Source organism: Melospiza melodia, chromosome 13 (assembly GCF_035770615.1).
Source record: "Melospiza melodia melodia isolate bMelMel2 chromosome 13, bMelMel2.pri, whole genome shotgun sequence".
Lineage (NCBI taxonomy): Eukaryota > Metazoa > Chordata > Aves > Passeriformes > Passerellidae > Melospiza > Melospiza melodia.
The window spans coordinates 16,294,285-16,308,876 of NC_086206.1; the positions used below are offsets into that span (position 1 = coordinate 16,294,285).

A 14,592-nucleotide genomic window follows, 5' to 3' on the forward strand; every position below is an offset into this window, starting at 1 on the left:
TCCACAATTCTATGAATTAGGAAATTGAGCACAAAACCAGGAAATCATCTCCAGCAGCAGCCCTTGTGCTCAGTGACTGCACTGGGGCCTTCCAGTGCTCAGAGGGAGGCTGGGACCTTCAGCACCCCAGCATGTGGAGGTGCCTCATGCCCCACCACGGGGAGATGCTGCCTCAAGTGCCAGGGGAAGCTGGTGCTGAAGGTGCAGGACTGCCTGGGTGACTCAGTGGCACAAAGGCAGCTGCAGGGCTGACTCATGTGTCCCTTGTCCCTGTTACCACAGGTCAGCTTTTTCATGGCTTCTCTGAGATGACATCACTGGGTAGAACATTTAAGCATCACCCATCTTCACTTCCCAGCCTGTGGTTTATTGTGCCTCCCTCCCCCACTCCTCCAAGGCTGATTCACAAAGATTTTTAATTCCTATTAAGCTCAGTGAGACAAAATAATTGTATTTGGGAACAAATGTTACAGCTAGAAAGAACAGTGAGCAGAAATCTTCCTGCTGGCATCAGCTGGTGCCACAGCCCCACTGCCCAGCTCAGAACCAGCACCAGGGCTGGTGCCAAAGGAGGAGACCCACCACCACAACCAGGACCAAGGCTTGGGATATGTCCCTCATCTGGTGTGGAGGACAAAGGGGCAGTGGGGTGGGATGGATTCCAATGAGCTTATTCTGTCCCCTTAGGGCATGGGGCACATCTGTGTGGCCAAAACCACAGAGAACAAGGGGGTAGCTGTGAACCACGTGCCATCAGCTGCCAAGAGTCCACCAACATCCCATCCAGAGAGGTTCTCATGGGCAATCTCACCTCTCCTGATCTTGCCTGGCACCCAGCCACGAGCCAAACCCACAGAGCACCCCTGACACCTGTGAGTCAATGCCAGCAGTGTCCCACTGAGCACAGCTCAGAGGCACCAGCACACCACACCCTGTGCCAGCCCATTCCAGCCCTGCTGACACCACCAGCAAGCTGCTGCTCAAGGCTCAGTCCAGTGCCTACTGTGCCAATTAGAGAGAAGCTAAAAATAGCAGAAAAGAAAAACAAAAACCTAAAAGCACCAAACGTTTTGCATAGAAAGCTTCGAGATCAAAACCGCTGGACTGAGACATTACTGACAGAAAGAAAAATTCCTGAAAAGCACAATTAGGTCAGAGATGACACCTATCAAGGCTGGAAAGCTCATGAATCTCATCCAGGCTGGAAAAAGTTAATTGCAGGCTGTGGCAAAGTGAGGTTTTCCCTACACTCTCCCTGCTGAAGGTGAGATCACTGCTGGACACCTGAGGTGGTGTGGGTCATTCATCAGCTCCTGGGCCAAATACATGAATGAGAGCACCTAATCTCCCAGGAACTAGGAACATTTTTGTTTGGTTTACACGATTTAAATTCCTCTATGCTCATTTTCTGCTGCACCCAATGTGGGTGCCTGTATCCACCACATATCCACACTTTGCCTACCCTGCTCCCTTCCCAGACCAACCAGGTATAAAACAGAATTTGCAGTAAAAACCAATGCCCAGCACAAAGCAGAAAGCACTGATGGGGGAAGGACCAGTTGTGGCACAGAACCATTCACACACTGGTGCCACACAGGAGCACCAGGAAAGCTCCCGCTCCTGCTCAGGGAGGCACGAGCAAACCACGGGAGGAACAAATCCACACACCAGCAGGACTTACCTCCACCCACTTCCCATTTACTTCCATGAAGAGGACGCAGAAGGGGTCAGATTTGGAGGTGACATCTCTGTCCAGGAGGTTCTGGCCACAGATGGAGAGCTCGACCTTGCAGACACAGTACTGGGAGCCCACAGGCCCAGGCGGTGAGGGAGGCGCCGTGTACGCCATGGGCCCGGGGGACAGCAGCTCCTGGCACTCTGTGGGACACACAGGGACAAACCTCAGTGTGGGACAGCACAGGGACAAATCTCAGTGCTGGGGGCATCAAACCTCAGTGTGGGACAGCACAGGGACAAATCTCAGTGCTGGGGGCATCAAACCTCAGTGTGGGACAGTACAGGGACAAATCTCAGTGCTGGGGGCATCAAACCTCAGTGTGGGACAGTACAGGGACAAACCTCAGTGCTGGGGGCACCAAATCTCCTCTCAGCACTGCTGAGAGGTGCTGCCACATTTCACAGAGAAAAGCAAGGCACAACACACAATATTTTTGAGATTCACATTCTGAGCTTCAGAGAAGGAGCAAACACAGTTCTTATTACTTGCTGTGCTTGTGTTGTGCTAAAGTAGAATGCAATATGGAGATTGTTTAGCCAAAGTGAAGATGTTTTGTTTCCTTGGCCTATCAGGGCCAGGAGTGTCTGTGTGTGTGTGGATTGTTGGGTCACAAATTTTGTGCAGTGTGAGAAATTGTGTGCAGAGTAAATGCTTAACAGATTCAATTTAAATAAAATGTATATACTATAGTACAATATAGTAATTAATTAGCTTTCTGATATCTATAGAGTCATCTTCATCATTCTCTCTCCTTTGCTGGAGTTGCCTTTGATTCACAATAGAGCTGGGCACACACAGAGCCTCTTGCTCTGAGTTACACAGGTGATCTAAGCCATGAGGCTCTCCTGGCTCCATCTCCCAGGTTGTCCTGAGTGGAAGCCCAGCAGAGCACCCATGACCTGCTGGGAGTTTGCTCCATAAATAACAGATTTTTCAAGGAAAGGTAACATCTTAGTCCCTCAAGGGAGAGGGAATTACCCAACCTCTTCTTCGAGCATGCTGGGCCTTTGTTTGTGCTGAGGAGCCACACTCCCACAGCATCTTTGAGCACACACCTGATTGCTGTCTGTCTGTCCCCAGGCAACACACCACAGACCTAAGCTACGAGGGGCAAGCTTGAGCTCTGCTCTGCAAATCATCATAAAAAGGGGAGAGGCTGTGAGGAAGAGTGTGATGCAGGGCAGCTCCAGCCCTCAATCAGCCCCATCTCCACCCAGCTCAGAACAGTGGCTCTGGCAGCAGGTAAAAAGTGGCAATAGTTGTTTCAGAGCACTGAAGGCACATGTGACAAGCACTGCATGACCTGGAGCACGATTTACTGGGCCCTGACTAAAAATCCATTTTAAATCTTATCAGAAGCCTGCTACCAAAGCCATTTTGCAGAGATAAATGGGTTTTATACCATTATTAGTGCAAAACCCCATCCCAGAGGACAGTCTTGACTTCTGATATACATTTTACTTGTCATGAATCACCAGTGGTCTTCAATAGAGAAGAAAGGGGAGAAAAAGAAGAAAAAAAGCATTTTTAGATTAATTTACACTAACAAGCATTTGTGGCTATTTTTGCTAGTGGAAAGTGAGCTCTTCTCAGCAGCTGCTTCAATATTCTTTGTCTTCTTTTTCAAGAGTGGCTCCTAGCTCATCCACTTTATCTGAAGCCCTCAAACATTGCCTTCTCCACCTTGATAAACCATCTGCTTCTACTTGGCATTAAAACCCCAATTAATATTATCTATTTGTTTTGCCTGGGCATGAGTATTTACAAGCCCTTGTGCTGCCAGGAGCTGGGCTGCTGCCCTTTCCCCTTGCAGCTCAGCTTCCCAGCTGGAATGGGGAGGGAGGGCAGGGTTAGGGTGATCCCAGCAGGGCTGTGGAAGGAGCTCTGGGCTCACCACCAGCTGTCCTGAGTGCTCAGCCCTGCTGTAAAGAATTCTGAGCAGAAAAGAGTTCCAGCTCCCAAGGCTTGGAGCCTTCTTCTCCTGCCTGCCAAGATCTCTGCTTGGCACTAAGTCACCAGAAACAAGCCTGGTTTTAACCCCCAACAGCAAACAGAAGCTCTTCACCCCACACTGCTGCTCAGGAATGAGTGGTAAAACCATCCCAGCTCCATAAGAACTCAGAAACTTCTCCAGAAGAAGGAAAACCCCATCCCTGGCTGCAGACACTCGTGAGCATCGCCAAAACAGCACCCACGTCCCTTTCCCAAGCTCCCCTTGCCTAGACCAAGCCTGTCTGGTGCCATCACCCCCTGTGCAAGCAGGTGACTTTTGTGGACACTTACAGAAATCATGGATCACCCCAAAGAAGGATGTCCTGTTCCCTGGGATGGACACAGCAGAATTTTGCATGGTATCACTGCTGGGTGTCAGTACTTCTATGTCTGTTTCAAATATGTCTGGTATTTGCCATGAAAAGAAATTATTTCTTTAATGAGAGGAGATCACTGAATTTAGGGCACTATTAAGATTATGCCCTCCCCAAATGTTTCTTCATCCCGGACTGCTGCTCAGGGAAGAGCACAGCAGAACAATGCCAGAACAGTGGCAGGGTCACAGCAGAACAGTGGCACTGTCACACCAGAACTGCGGGAAACCTTCCATCCACTGCAGCTTCAAGGAGGAACACGTGGAGAAGCAGAACTCCTCATGGTTCATCCACCATGGCTGGGGAGCAGCCCCAAGGTGCCCATCCCTGCTCTGCTCCACCCCAGCCCATGTTGCCAGCTGCAGCTAAAGTGAAGATTTTACTTAATTAATTTTCTTTAATGCACTGATCAATATCCTAAAATAGCCAAGCCTGCTTTATTTATGCTGCTGTCTACTGCTCCCTCTGAGAAGCAAACGTGGGGCAGCTGTGCGGGCATGGACCTTGTCCTGCCAGAGCAGGGAGAGCTGGGCTGGGTTTTTCCATCTCCCCTTCTCCCAGATCCCAGTGCTGTCTCATAAAAAGCAGAGGCAGCAAATGACTCAGTGGAAAAACCTTTCTTCCCAGGGCTGGCAGACACCAAAACATCCTCTTGGTGCACAGCACCTCTCCCATACTCCAGCCCCTGAGCTCAGCCTGTCTGGCTCCCCAGGATGGGCATGTCACAGGCACTGGGATGAGGAGATGGCCAGCATCAGCCAGAGCAAACCCTGGAAGCCACCTCTCCTGCCATGGATCCAGCACCTTCCTCTTGCTACACCTGCATGGATCCAGCACCTTCCACAGGGCCAGCTGTGGGTTCAGCCCCTGCTGCCTCAGAGGTTTCACGTTTGAGGCACCATCAGCGAGCCAGCACTATCCTAACATGCCACAGAAGCTTTAAATTCAGGGGGTATTTGACCTGGCACTGAAAGAGTCAGCGTGCCATCATCTGTATTCCAGTCTCTCCTCCCGTTTTTGTTCTGCTGTCCCCACATTTGCTGCCCTGAACAAAGTCCTGAACTGGCTCAGCATCTGCAGCCAAACATTGTCCTGTGCTCCATCCCAGCTGCCAGCTCCAGCACACACACGTGATGTCCCAAGGGAGCACAGCCAGGGTACCAATGAGGGCTCTCAGGGATGAACCTGAAGGTTTGGCTGCCCCAGGGTCCCTCTGCCATCAGGAGATGTCACAGGAGCAGGAGCAGAATGCAGGGACATGGTCACCAAATCCTTTTTGGGCTTCCAGGACCTTCTGAACAGAACATCTTTGTGCTTCAGTTTCAAGTACTTTTCTTCTCCATGGCCGGGTCACTTCCAAGCTGTTTCAAGTCCACAACAACCCACAGAGAAAGGTTTTGCTGCCTGGGGGCACACACAAGCCCCGAGGCTGTCCTGAATATCTAGCAGTCCCAGAGCAGAGTCTCATCCCAACCTCTACAGCAGACAGCAAAATCACTTTTACAAAGTGTAAAAGGGTCAGCAGAAAAACCTGGGAGCTTCATTTCCTCAATTATCTGAAAAGCAAAGAGGGGAAGGAGATATCTGATTTGCAAAGTAACTCCTGACTGAAGAGGTCCCCCTTCCCTCTGCAGAAGAGCAGCCCCACGAGCAGCAGCTCCTCAGGCCATGCTAAAGTTCTGTGTTAAACATTAACAAGAAAAAACAGAGGAGAAAAAAATAAAGCTGTGCTTTAGGTGAAGCATTTGTGGGGAGAAGAGGGGCTCAATCTTAATAGTGCCCTAAATTCAGTGATCTCCTCTCATTAAAGAAATAGTTTCTTTTCATGGCCAATACCAAGCATATTTGAAACAGACACAGAATTACTGACACCCAGCAGTGATATCATGCAAAATTCTGCTGTGTCCATCCCAGAGAACAGGACATCTTTCTTTGGGATGATCCATGATTTCTGTAAGAGTCCACAAAAGTCACCTGTGGCTGTTTCCCCACTAAGGCTGTCCCACTACAGCCCATTGCAATTGTGGCAGCAAAATTCCTTTCAGGAAGGCAAAAATGAGAGAGGAGTATCAAACAGGTAAATTGGGGCAGTTATAAATCACATATCTGAGCTCACAGGCAGTAGAGACACACAGGGAGAGCAGCAGTACCTGAGGGAGGATTAGAGGCAGTGAAAACAGGCTGTCATCAGATTGAAGCAGGAGAGGAGTGTGAGGATACACAAACTGGCTGCCCAGAGCAGCAGAAAAGCTGAAACCCAGCACACATGGAGCTGGGGACACCAGGAAAAGCTGGGATGGACACCTGAGGCAGCTCCCCACAGCACCACAGCTCACAGTGGTCCCTTTCCCCTCTCCTGCTGACAAACAGAGCCATCTCCAGAACTCTTTCACAAAGCAAAAACATCTACTACTCAGAACCACCCAGGCAGTTCAGTGGATTCACAGCTTGCCCCTGGTCCTTCAGCAGCCTCATTACCTTCTGCACACAGGTGCAATTAGTCTGGACACAGCACCTTGCTGCTGCTCCCCAGCAAACGCCTCTGCCACAGGTGAGCAGCCAGGGAGGCAGAAAGGGGATGCTGGGAACATCCCTGCAGATGCTCCTTGGCTCCTGCCAGAGGAGCTTCACCTCTCCCACTGGGCAGGGAAAGGCTGAAAACTGCTCCTGAGCACCCCAGCACAGGCAGCAAGGCTGGGACTGAGCTCAAAATCTCCCAAATTCAGAGATTTGGGGTGGACCCAGCAGGCAGAGATGCCCAGGCAGGGCTCTTGTTTCCAGCCTGAAGCACAAGTCCACAGTCCTGCCTGCTGGGAGGGGACTGTACTGAGATACTTTGGTGCCTGATACAGAGGGAAAAAGTGTATCAGAACAACCCAATAAAGTGATATCTCCAATGAACCCTTCCTGAGGGAAACTGTCCCCGATGGGCTGCAATAGACAATGCTGCTCATAGCAGCACTGCAAAATTCCCTCTCAAGGGCTGGTGCCACTGCTGTGACAGTGACTGCCTCTCAATTTCACTCTTGGGCCATCCCCACCCACAGTGCCAGCTCCTCTCAGGCCCTGCTGTCCCCAGAAAAGCTCCCACTCACCAGGTACGTGCAGGTTTGGTGCAGTGAGGGCAGCATCCCCCTTGCTGAAACCCCAAGAGGCTGCACTAACAGCACATGGGCAGCACCCAGCAAAGCTTCTGCAGGGGCTGAGGATCAGCAGAGCCCTGAGAAGCCACCTGAGGTACCCTGGGAGTCACAAATCACAGAAAAGCTCTGAGGCCAACCCTGTGGCACCACAGCTGGACACCCCCAAAGTGCCTCATCTCATTTTGAAAATGAGAAAAGCAACTCCAGAGCACTTTGCTGTGCCCAGGGCAGAGCTGAGACAGGCACTGCTGATGCCAAGCAGGGATCCAGCAGCTCCAGCAGCCTCTGTGCCATCCCCTCACGTGGCACAGCAGCTGCCGTGGCAGTGGCATTAGGGAAGAGCCTGGCTCACACTGAAGGATGGCAGGGTGGCAGTGACTCCTCCTGCACCACCTCACAGCCCTGACCACGACCCCAAGGGACCCTCATGACCACCAAACTCGCCAGCCTGGCTGGTTCCTCCTTTGAGCAGGAGCTGGAAGCAGCTGGGGCTGCTCTGCCCCGGGCAGGAAGGCAAAAGCCGCTGTGCCAGCATCCCCTGTGGGGAGAGGAGAGCCGATCCCTCTGCCAGAGCAGGGCACAGCCACTGCCCGGCCACTGCTCCAGGACACAGGATGGACACGGGTCCTCAGGGAGGGGCTCACACCCACAGAGACACCAAAACTGGAAATATCAGCCAGGAAAGCAAGAGGAAAACCAAACAGCTTTAGGTGCTTCTGGCACGGAGGCAGCTCCGGGCAGAGCCTGCCCGGGCACTGGGGACCAAAGAGCAAATCTGTTCTCCAACTCTCTACAGATAAAATCTGAAAATGCCCCCCAAAGTATCTAAGTGTCTAAACCTACTCACCGACGGGAAATCACGAGGATTGAGGTGTTTCCGCAATCCTCAGCGTCGTCGCAGAGCCGAGGGCTCCGGGCTGGCAAACGAAAGCAAAACTCGCTCCTCCACACCCCGCGGTGACGCGGGGACAGACGGAGAGCACCGCTGGTGACACGGCCGGGAGGAGCTGCAGGGGCCGGGGGTGGGCTCAGAAAGTCTCAAAGTGAAGAAAAAAAAAAAGCAAAACAACACCAAAAAAAAAAAAAAATCACAAAAGCAAAACCAAAGAAAAAACCAAAAAAACCCACGACCAAAATAAAACAAAAACAAAACAAAAAAATCCACCAAAAAAATCCACAAAAAAACCCACAAAAGAACCAAAACAAATAAACAAACAAAAAAACAACAACAACAACAACAAAAATAAAAACCACCTCGGGAAAAAGTCCTTCCTGCAAACCGGAGAGGAAACAGGGGCTGTGCTACCAGGCAGCCGCCCAGGGGTGCGTGTGCAGGGGGCAGAGCCCACCCTGGTGCCAGCCCCGCACATCCATGCCCAGCTCACAGATCCATGGGTGCCTCCCAGGCTCGCTGCTCAGGCAGGGGAAAGGGCAAACAAGGAGCAGGGCGAGGTGGGAGCGCGGAGCTCCCCCTGCTCGGGACACACAGAGCCCATTGCTGTCCCCACGGGTTCGCACGTATTTGGCTCAGATGCGCCGAGAAGGGTTGCACATTTTCGCTTGACTACGAGTTTGCTCTGGGGCTCAATTTAGGGAAATCTGTGATTCAGGGCAGAAAACATCGTGATGTCACCGCGAATCGTGGCGCTCGCATCAAACCCTGCACACAGCCGCCCTACGAGGCGGACACAAGGGAGGGTTCGTGTGCTGGCTCTGCACCCACCGTGTTCCCAGGCTGGAATCCACCTCCTGCCCCTTCCCAGGCACAAATCCACCTCCTGCACCTTCCCAGGCTGGAATCCACACTGCCCATTCCACGAGGGACTGGGAGGCTCAGTCCTGTGGGAGCAGCCACAGGCAGCACCCGTGGGAGCCTCTGTCCAACAGAGAAAAATCACCAAACACAAATCTCCTGCCTCCCCAGGGCAGTGATGCTCTTGTCAGACACCTGCTCCAGGTGGGACACACAGGAGATGCAGCAAGGGGGGACAGGGTTTGGGGCATATTTTAGCTTCCAGTATTAAAAATTTTCTGCCCCATCCTACAGGAGGCATGTGAAAGCTGGGCACACTGTCACAAGGAGGAGGGGGGATAGATCTGTTTCAAAACTGGATTTGGAGGAAAAAGACTTTAATTAAAGTCTTTACATTCCATCCCTACGGAATGTAAAGGATCAGGGCTGTGGGGAGGGTGCCTGGGCTGCAAAGGACACACAACCAGCAGGGCCCCCTTGCAGGTGCAGAGGGAACCTCCCACATCCCAACTATACACCATGTACATAACAGGCTGTTTAACTTATTAACCACTTTCCTATGCTGTTGAAAACAAAAATGCTGGCTTTCTGAATCTTAATTGGATTCCTATTCCCAGCCAACACCATCTATCACATGTGAGAGGGGAAGAAAAAAATTCATCATTTATGGGATCAGAAATATCTTTAATTGCTTTTGAAGCTCACTGCATGTCAGGCTAACCTCATGTCAGCCAGAACAGCCCCAGCAGCAGGCAGCTGTGCAGGTCCCTCCTTCCCATGCACTATTTCATCCCTAAAGCAACCAGTGCTTCAGAGCTGATAAGATAAATAAATATTAATTCATGGGTATTTATGTGCAATGCTCATTGGCACTGGGACACCAAGCCATGCAGAGCACTGCTGTCCCCATGGCTGGAGCCACCTTTCCCTCTCCTTTCCACCCCACCCCGCAGAGCCCCCCATCCCTTCCCCTTCACAGACGGGATTTTCATTGCCAAGATCCAACATTTTCCCAGAGAATTTTAATTTTTTGGCCTGCTCTGCAGCAGAGAGATGCTGCCACTTGATGTGTGAAGCTTCACCCTGAGACAGAATTGTGTGCCAGTGAGACAAAAATGCTGTGGTTTGTGAGAATGACGTCTGACTAATTCTCAACCCCTTCTCAACAGCTTTAGACACCGCTCGAGGGAATATCAGACTGGGTTTAAATGGTTGCACAGTATTGGACTTATTTAATAGCAAAACTTGTATTCCCAGCTTGTATCATTTTTAAAATCTGCCTCATGACAGCTGATGTTTCTTCCTAAATCCTCAGCTTCTGGAATCACGTGATGATGGAAAATCCAGGGCTCTGAGGAAGGCGACTATTTTAGACACAAGATTTTTCCTGCTGGCTACAGGCAGAAAACATGACAGCTCCCAAACACGAGGCCTTAGCAAAAGCAGCAGACAAATAAAATTGGAGCCCTTCTTGCTGAATTCTACACTTGTTTGTTTTTCTGGTATTTTAACAACATTATGATCTCCAAACTCACCTGACTTCCTGGGAATTAGTTTTTCCCCGCTCCCATGATCTAAACAAGAAACCTTGCAAAGCCAGCAGCCAGGAAACTGAGCCAAAGCAGCAAAAAGTGATGACTCAGGTCCTTCAACAAATATTTTACAGAGGTTTAAAAGACAAACTGTAAGATTTCAGGGACAGAAAGGGTGGGGAAGTGTTCAATTCTTTTTTTCCTTCACACTGCTTTGTGGGTTCTGCATCCTGCCAGGAGCACTATTTCAAATGCCAGGCGACTCCACTGCACCAGAAAATTTACCTTTCCCTCTATCCCCCCACCCTGCCTCTGAACAGCAGCCAAGGTTCTCACATAAAGAGTTCCTTATGAGAGCTGGCAGCCCTGAACCCGGACAGGAGCTGCTGTTTCATCAATTAACCTGGAATTCTGTCCCCAGCACGCCGAGGGCTCCTGGAGAACAAGCCCTGATTTACAGCAGCTCCCCTCAGGCTGGGCTTTCCACTGAAGGCAGGGGAAACTCTTCCCACCAAGTGGAGCAAGAGAAGTTGTTCCTCCCAGGCTCTCCACACTGAGACTGCTGAAAGGCAAACAAAGCTGCTGCAATTCCAGCACACAGCTGGGCAGACTGGTAAATCGTGGGGCAGCTCCAGCACTACAAAATCCCAATGCTTTGGGGTGAGGGAGGGGAATCCCTGCCAGAGGAGCAGAATCAAGGACTGCCAAGGGCTGTGCAGCTGATGTATCCCCCCAAGGCAAAGAACATCTTCATCCACAGCTCAACTCCAGCAGCTGAATCCCAAAAGGATTTTTCCACACTGGAATCCCCAGCTCCTGGGGTGCAGGGCCCCTCCTACAGCACACACTGGAGTTGTCTAACCCTGATAAGCAGCAGCTTCACAACAGCTTATCAGCAACCAGCACGAACCCCTTGCTGTCCCCAGCACAGACCCAGGGAGCAAGGATGTTCCCAGGACACAACAAGTTGATCCTCCCTTCAGCTGGAGCTCGCAGGGCAGCTGGACAGCCCTGCCCACCCTCACACTGCACCAGGGCAGTGTCTGCAGCCCCTGCAAGAGATCAAACTCTGCTCCTGACAAAGCAGGTCCTGGGAACAGCAGGGCACATGCCAACAGTGCCAGGCTGCTGGCAAACTCCTTCCCCTGGGGGTTGGGGACAGCGTTGGCTCTTAGAGAGCAGCTCCAGGACCGTGTGCCTGCCCAAGGCAGGGGCAAGGGGCTGCCTACACCACAGGAAGATGAAATCTGGGGACACTTGGAAGCCTCACTAGATGCCCTCACTCCTTCCCTCCACTTTATCCCAGAAAGGATGCTCCAGCAGTAACAGCAGGGAAAGAAAAACACACATCACCAGAAAACGTATGTCCCAGGCTATCACACAGCTGAAACCAAAGCAAATGCAGCATTTCCCCAAGGCAGCTACAGGAAAACATCCTCCACTGACTGCGTTCCTCAAAACAGCTCCTTTCCACATGCCCCGAGCTTTTGTTCCCAGCCTTCCTCCTCCCATCCCTCCCTTCCCTGCCCCCAACAGGCTTCGGTGGAAGGCTATTTCTGGCTGATAATAAATAATTTTCTGACTCCAGAGAAGCACAGTGGTATCAGAGGCCCCAGTACCTGGGCTGGCTGGAGGAGGCTGATACAGGTGACAGGGGAGCAGGCTCAGAACTGAGCACACCTGGGCTGTGTTCCCAACTCCAGCTTTTCCAGTGAGGTTCAGGTGTGTTGCCAGCAGGTTCAAACCTGGTCCTCGAGGTTCGTAAGGATCCTCACAATTCCTTTCCACAGAGCAGCTCACACTCTGGGGAGTCAGCAGCAAGGACCCAGCCCTTCAGAGATGTTTCTGCCACCGAGGCTCGGCTCTCTACTCACCTCTGTTTCCTGTTCCACCCTCCTTGTGGTGACCAGCTCCAGAGGGTGTGTTTGCCCACCAAGTCCTCCAGCCCTGCTGGCTTTAGTCCAGCCCCTTTGCCTAAATTAGGGTTACTCACACAGAGACTTATTGCATCAGGTCTTCAGGCTGGCAGAGCTGACAGGAAAACACCTCCCTGCCTGCCATCCTCCCAGCACCCTCACGCTGCTGAGCGAAACGCTCCGCTCGCCTCTTGCTCAGAGAACAAAGCTGGGCACGGAGCAGAGACAGGCAGCACATCCACGAGCGTAAACCCTCACAGTGCCCCCAAAACACATGGCATGAGGGAGATCATCACCAGCTGCAGCAGCATCAGGCTGCAAACACCTCCTGAGGAAGTGACTCTGATTCCTCAGCCTCCAACTCGCCAGATCTCCCCTGGACTCAGTGCCAGAGGATAAGCAAAGGGGCTTGCAGCAGCTGCCCAGAAAAAATCCCTACAAACATCCCCAGGCTTGGGGAGTGAAGCCACCAAGCCCTGGCATTTGCTTGGGGGTCACACACCCAATTCACATCTTTAGAAGTGGACACAGACACACACAGAGAGTGGGAGCAGAACAGCTTCCACACCGTGCATGAACGAAGGGACCTGGGCTGGGGAAGGGGAGCGGAAAGCGACAGGGGGAGTGTCCTGAGGGATGGGCAAGGAACCAAAAGTCTGTCCCAGGGCACAGAGGGTCTGTCCCAGGGCACAGAGAGTCAGTCTGGGAGGAGGGAGGATCTGTCCGGCAGAACAGAGGATCTGTCCAGACACATAAAGAGAGCAAGGGCTACCACACACCTCGGGACGACCCAGCATGTCCCCATCCGGTGGGTGACAGCGGTGTTACGCTGTCCCGGCCAGCGCCACGCTCTCCCCGGACTCTCCGCTCTCCCAGCCCCGCTCCGTTATCCCCAGCGCACCCCCGGGGGCTGCCGGTACTCACCGCCGGGCCGGGCCGGGCCGAGCCGCTCCCACGGGGCTGCGGGCTCAGAAGCTCCGCACGGCCGCGCCCGCCCCTCGCCATCACCGCCCACCCTCCCGCCCCGAACGGCGGGGCCGGGGGCGGGCGGCGGGCGCGGCCGGGCTCGGGCTCCCCCCTCCGCAACGAGCAGCAGCAGATTAACAAAATAAAAAAAAAGATAAAAAAAGAAAAGCAAGGGAAAAAAAAGAGAAAAAGAAAAACAAAAAAGAGAAAAAGAAAAAAAAAGAAAAAAAAAGAGAAAAAAAAGAAAAAAAAAAAAGAGAAAAAAAGAGAAAAAAAAAGAGAAAAAAAAAGAGAAAAAAAGAGAAAAAAAGAGAAAAAAAGAGAAAAAAAAAAAGAGAAAAAAAATAAGGAGAAAAAAAAGGGAAAAAAGGGGGGAAAAGGGGGGAAAAAAGGGGGGAAAAAAGGGGGGAAAAAAGGGGGGAAAAAAGGGGGGAAAAAAGGGGGGAAAAAAGGGGGGAAAAAAGGGGGGAAAAAAAGGGGGAAAAAAAGGGGGAAAAAAAGGGGGAAAAAAAGGGGGGGAAAAAGGGGGGGAAAAAAGGGGGGGAAAAAGGGGGGGAAAAAGGGGGGGAAAAAGGGGGGGGAAAAAGGGGGGGGAAAAAGGGGGGAGAAAAAGGGGGGGGAAAAAGGGGGGGGAAAAAGGGGGGGGAAAAAGGGGGGGGAAAAAGGGGGGGGAAAAAGGGGGGGGAAAAAGGGGGGGGAAAAAGGGGGGGGAAAAGGGGAGGGAAAAGGGGAGGGAAAAGGGGAGGGAAAAGGGGAGGGAAAAGGGGAGGGAAAAAGTGGGGAAAAGGGGGGAAAAGGGGGGAAAAGGGGGGAAAAAAGGGGGAAAAAAGGGGGAAAAAAGGGGGAAAAAAGGGGGAAAAAAGGGGGAAAAAAGGGGGAAAAAATAAAAAAGAGGGGAAAAGGGGAAAAAAGAAAAAAGAAAAGAAAAAAGAAAAGAAAAAAAGGGAAAAAAAAGAAAAGAAAAAAAAGGGAAAAAAGGAAAAACAAGAAAAAAAAGAAAAAAAAAAAAAGAAAAAAGGAAAAAAAAAAAAGAAAAAAAAGGAAAAAAAAAAAAAAAAGAAAAAAAAAAGAAAAAAGGATCCACCCCAAAACTTCTTCCCTCGCTGCTTTTGTTTTGCTGTTTGGAGAAAAGAAAAAAAGCTTAAAAACAGCCTAAAAAATACATCTAGAAAATTGTT

General features: G+C 51.3%; 1 protein-coding gene across 3 annotated transcripts in view; it reads right to left on the reverse strand.

The window, feature by feature from the left end:
• The window catches only part of CPNE2 (copine 2), a 45,779-nt gene extending 32,373 nt beyond the window's left edge, over nucleotides 1-13,406 (reverse strand). The window contains exons 1-2 of one of the 3 annotated variants that reach the window (XM_063168014.1): nucleotides 13,373-13,406; nucleotides 1,682-1,878 (exon numbers count right to left, since the gene is read on the reverse strand). In XM_063168014.1, the coding sequence (XP_063024084.1) occupies nucleotides 1,682-1,849 (168 nt within the window). In that variant the 5' untranslated portion in view covers nucleotides 1,850-1,878; nucleotides 13,373-13,406. Of the gene's footprint in view, nucleotides 1-1,681; nucleotides 1,879-8,094; nucleotides 8,213-12,151; nucleotides 12,384-13,372 lie in introns of those variants that run through there. The other 2 variants (XM_063168012.1, XM_063168013.1) reach the window with 2 other exon arrangements.
• Between the last annotated feature and the right edge of the window lie 1,186 nt (nucleotides 13,407-14,592).